The 4,850-nt window shown below is 63.1% G+C and overlaps 1 protein-coding gene across 1 annotated transcript in view; it reads left to right on the plus strand.

Annotated features, from left to right (window-relative positions):
- CHLRE_05g240251v5 (uncharacterized protein) overlaps positions 1–4,137 on the plus strand; it is a 5,812-nt gene extending 1,675 nt beyond the window's left edge. Inside the window, exons 3-11 of the mRNA XM_043062364.1 lie at positions 46–135; positions 235–324; positions 424–1,136; positions 1,227–1,504; positions 1,567–1,744; positions 1,819–1,938; positions 2,020–2,259; positions 2,391–2,513; positions 2,605–4,137. Of these exons, the coding sequence (XP_042924927.1) occupies positions 46–135; positions 235–324; positions 424–1,136; positions 1,227–1,504; positions 1,567–1,744; positions 1,819–1,938; positions 2,020–2,259; positions 2,391–2,513; positions 2,605–3,195 (2,423 nt within the window). The 3' untranslated portion in view covers positions 3,196–4,137. The remainder of the gene's footprint in view (positions 1–45; positions 136–234; positions 325–423; positions 1,137–1,226; positions 1,505–1,566; positions 1,745–1,818; positions 1,939–2,019; positions 2,260–2,390; positions 2,514–2,604) is intronic.
- Positions 4,138–4,850: the final 713 nt, after the last annotated feature.

The following is a 4,850-nucleotide window of genomic DNA, read 5'->3' on the forward strand; positions in this document are numbered from 1 at the left end:
CGGCGGCAGCCGCTGTGCCAATGACTGCTGCCGCCCCTACTGCAGCGGTGGCGGAGCCAGCTGCGGCACCAGCAGCCGCTGCAGACGTGGTTGCAGCTGGCGCGGAGCAAGGCGGAGACACCGGCAGGGAGGGAGGTGGGCGTGACGGCGGCGCGGGTCCACTGCAGGGCAGGGGGCCAGGGGCGGCGGCGGCTGCGGCCGCTGTGCCAATGACTGCTGCCGCCCCTGCCGCAGTGGTGGCGGAGCCAGCTGCGGCACCAGCAGCCACTGCAGACGTGGTTGCAGCTGGCGCGGAGCAAGGCGGAGACACCAGCAGGGAGGGAGGCGGGCGTGACGGGGGCGCGAGTCCACTGCAGGGCAGGGGGCCGGGGGCGGCGGCGGCTGCGGCCGCTGTGCCAATGACTGCTGCCGCCCCTGCCGCAGTGGTGGCGGAGCCAGCTGCGGCACCAGCGGCCACTGCAGACGTGGTTGCAGCTGGCGCGGAGCAAGGCGGAGACACCAGCAGGGAGGGAGGCGGGCGTGACGGCGGCGCGGGTCCACTGCAGGGCAGGGGGCCGGGGGCGGCGGCGGCAGTTGCCATCACCATCACTGCCACCGCCTCATCAGCTGCATTTACTGTCATCGCCACCACCGCATCAGGCGCTGAGTCGATGGCGGCAGTAGCAGCTGGTGGTGATGGGCGTCAGGAGGCAGGCAGGGCAGGAAACCTAGGCGGGGAAGGTGGCCCTTCAACTGCAGTGCGGCGTGCAGACGCGGGGCAGCAGCAGGGCGGTGATCCGGCGGCGCCTACACCTGCAAGTGCAGCCGCGCGCCCAGTGCTGATGGTGCGGCTTATCATTCTGCCTCGTAGAGTTGCGGGTGGCTTGCTGCCGCTGCCTGGACGCTGGCTGTCTGTGGAGGATGTGTTGGCGGGACCCGGCTGCATTCATTCCCTGCACTTTGATGGCTGCTTCAAGCTGAACTTGCTGTCCAGGGGCAAGTTTCACTGTCAGCTGTACAAGCAGTGGGAGCGACGGCGCTACTTCCTGCACAACGGGGCGGTGAACGAGGTGGACGGGACCTGGGCGACAGACAACGGCCCGAGTCGTTGCTCCACCTTCCATGCTGACCGCGTGCTGGCGTCGGAGAACAGCAAGGTGTGTAATGCCGGTGTTGCCTTTTGCTCTCCGTTGTCATGTCTGTATTGCCACTGTCCTTTTTGCAAACCAACGTTGTGTTCCATGCAGAACCTGATCACAGGAGCAGGAGCGGTGCTGTGTCGGCACGGCATGCTGATGCGCCTTATGAACCTGTTTACGGGTGAGCGGCACATCTACGCCATTGCAGCCATGTACTCCTTCCTCCGTGTGGGAACAGCGATCCAGTTTTGGTGGTACGACATTGCGTGCCGCTGGAGCAAGTCTCTCGCTAAATGGCTTGCCGAGCCTGGGCGGAGCACCGCTGTAGTGGCGCTGGGCTGTGCCGTGATGTGCCTCATCCAGCCATGGCACCGCTACGCGCACAAGTGAGTTGCGCGCATCACTTTTAGTGCTAGACAAATTGCTCACGGCTTTTCTTCTCATGCAGCTTCGCTTGCCAAAAGGAGTTCGGGCATACCCAACAGCCTGGGGTGGGTCGGGGCACGGGTGAGCCGGCAGAGGTGTTCAACAGCGTGGTGGGGCCGCATGGGGCCGTGACGCGGTACATGGCCCCTGCCAACCGCGAGGCGCACCTGGAGCACGTGTCCCGGCTGTACAGCGATCAGGCAAGCGGGTTGGTTTCGGGCGCAGCCAGCTCCCTGCATTGTGTGTACTCATCGCGTGTTTCCCTTGGTCGTAGGTGCTGCTCGGCTTGCCGGCACGCCTGTGGCGCGCTAGGCGCAAGGCGGCGCTCATCGCGGGAACGATGCGGGAACGCATCGCTCAGCTGGAGGCCGCTCTCGGTGGCAAAAAGGAAGAGGTGAGAGTAATAGGGCGGGCAGTCGTTTGCTCTACTGTGCACGGAGCGCCTTACTCTTAAGCACGGCATGTCTGTGTCCAGGTGCTGGCGCGTATCAAGCAGCAGATCGCACAGCGCACCCAGCGCCCAGAGGCTCCGCTCCCAGCTGAGCCGCTGCCCGCAAGAGCGCAGTATGTGCGCAGCCGTGCGGTGGTGGAGAGGCTACAACGCCTGGACGCGGTGGATGCCCCGGGAGAGGTGCCGCTGGACCTCCTGTACGGTGGTGCGGGCGACCTAACGCTACGACAACGTCCGCAGGTCATCAAGTCCATGAAGGAGCAGGTGGGCGCTACCTTGCGGTAGCGAGCAAATACGGTAGTTGTGGTCTGGTTCATTCTTGTCAGCACCATCAGAGCTCAAGCTCAGTTGGGAGTGTTTTCAGCACCTACACGTGCCCTCGGTCCTCTCCACAGGCCCAGCGCCACGAGCAGGAGCACCCTGACTGGAAGCTGTGGGCGCCTTCTTCGCAGGACTTCCTTGCGGGCCTGCATGCAGTGGCGGCCAGCGACCTGCAAGAGCTGTACGCGGAGATTGAGGTGGGACGTGTGGGGGCATGGGGCATTGCACGGGGCATGGGACCACACGTGCTCTAACGCGTTATCTTACCCTGCACGCATGCGCCCTCAGGCGTCGGTACTGGACTACTACTGCCTGGAACAGCTGATGTCGTCGCTGCAGTCGCGGAAGAAGGAGCAAGGCCTGGTGAAGAAGGAGAAGGACAAGGCCATCGCTAAGATTCGTGAGGCGTGGGACAAGGCCGTGCGGTGGAGCAAGTGGTGCCTTGCGCACCCGGTGGGCGGCACTCCTGACGCTGACGCTGTGATGCAGCGGATAACGGGGCAGGACGGGCGGGGCCGCGGGCCGGATGCCGTGTTCAGCGAAGTGCTGCGCCAGGATTTCCCATGGGGAGTGTGCACCACAGAGGGTCCTAGCCCCCGTGTCGAGGCCACGTTACTGCGGTGCATGCATGAGCTGGCAAGGTGTTCAGAGGAAGAGTTGATCATTGAGAGCGAGGGAGAATGTGCGGTGCAGTACTACAGGAAGCGCGTGGAGTGCTTGAAGCACCATTTGCAGGCGGCAGTAGCTGACTCGTCCCATGCCCTGCTGTTGCGAGAGCACATGAGCGCACACGAGGCAATGCTATCAGCATGGGAGGGCTTTGTGGGCGGTGATGAGCCACCTGTTGACCGCAGCTACCTAGACTTCCAGGACGATTAGGCGCGCCGTGGCATGCCGTTGTACATACTATCGTATGCCTGCTGTTGCCCTGGGAGGCCACGCGTGGTGGTGGGGCTAGGCTGGCGATCAGCAACGCCGCGCGCACGTGTGCAATGAACTGTGGTCAGGAATGTGTATTGAGTGCCCCAACGTCGCGTTGCTGTTGAGAGGCGGGCTGGACAGAAGACGAGGTGGTCCTGGTAGTAAAGGACGTGTGCCTGCTGGGAGCCCCTGCGCGTGGTGTTGCCCTGGGAGGCCACGCGTGGTGGTGGGGCTAGGCTGGCGATCAGCAACGCCGCGCGCACGTGTGCAATGAACTGTGGTCAGGAATGTGTATTGAGTGCCCCAACGTCGCGTTGCTGTTGAGAGGCGGGCTGGACAGAAGACGAGGTGGTCCTGGTAGTAAAGGACGTGTGCCTGCTGGGAGCCCCTGCGCGTGGTGTTGCCCTGGGAGGCCACGCGTGGTGGTGGGGCTAGGCTGGCGATCAGCAACGCCGCGCGCACGTGTGCAATGAACTGTGGTCAGGAATGTGTATTGAGTGCCCCAACGTCGCGTTGCTGTTGAGAGGCGGGCTGGACAGAAGACGAGGTGGTCCTGGTAGTAAAGGACGTGTGCCTGCTGGGAGCCCCTGCGCGTGGTGTTGCCCTGGGAGGCCACGCGTGGTGGTGGGGCTAGGCTGGCGATCAGCAACGCCGCGCGCACGTGTGCAATGAACTGTGGTCAGGAATGTGTATTGAGTGCCCCAACGTCGCGTTGCTGTTGAGAGGCGGGCTGGACAGAAGACGAGGTGGTCCTGGTAGTAAAGGACGTGTGCCTGCTGGGAGCCCCTGCGCGTGGTGTTGCCCTGGGAGGCCACGCGTGGTGGTGGGGCTAGGCTGGCGATCAGCAACGCCACGCGCACGTGTGCAATGAACTGTGGTCAGGAATTCGCACAATGATGGCAAACAAAAACGTGTTGTGGCCTTACTACCTGTGCCGCTGCCAATGCGGCTCCACTGCTCTGACTCTGTCCTGCGAGCCCGCCCGCGGAGCTGCGCATTCTATCCCACCCAATCGACAGTGAGCTCGCGGGGCGGCGCTTCCTCCTCCCCTTCCACCTACATCCCCTGTGACTGTCCCTTTTACTAATGTCCACCATCGGGCCCGCGACACCCAATATGGCGCCATCCCTACCCCCCATCCGCCCCACTCCCCATCCACCCATTGCACTCCCCCAGCCGAGAAGCAGCACACTCCAGACCGAGGTCTATATACTGTAGGAACTTAGGCTGAGTTCACACGCACTGGCACGTTCTGCGAACATTGTTGAAGCAGGCGTCGACTCCAGTGCCCGCGTGCTGCTGCAGGATTGATAAATCGGTCAGTGGACTGTCGTCACCGCGTTTGGGTGTAAACTGTAAGTCCCTACCGTGCATGTTCTGCAACCCGGGACCCTACTTGCAAAGCACTTGCGATGCGGACGGGAGACAGGAGACGCTGACGGGAGACGCTGAGCTCTAGCATTACAAGTGTCGCCTGCTCTACACGTATCGCCTGCATTACAAGTGTCGCCTGCTCTCGCCTACGCCTCGCCTACGCCTTGCCACCGCCATCCCTGATGTTAATAAGGCATCATCTTCAGCATTCCTTGTCTCTCTCACGTCCCTTACCCAAT

This window comes from Chlamydomonas reinhardtii, chromosome 5 (genome assembly GCF_000002595.2).
Source record: "Chlamydomonas reinhardtii strain CC-503 cw92 mt+ chromosome 5, whole genome shotgun sequence".
Classification (NCBI taxonomy): domain Eukaryota; kingdom Viridiplantae; phylum Chlorophyta; class Chlorophyceae; order Chlamydomonadales; family Chlamydomonadaceae; genus Chlamydomonas; species Chlamydomonas reinhardtii.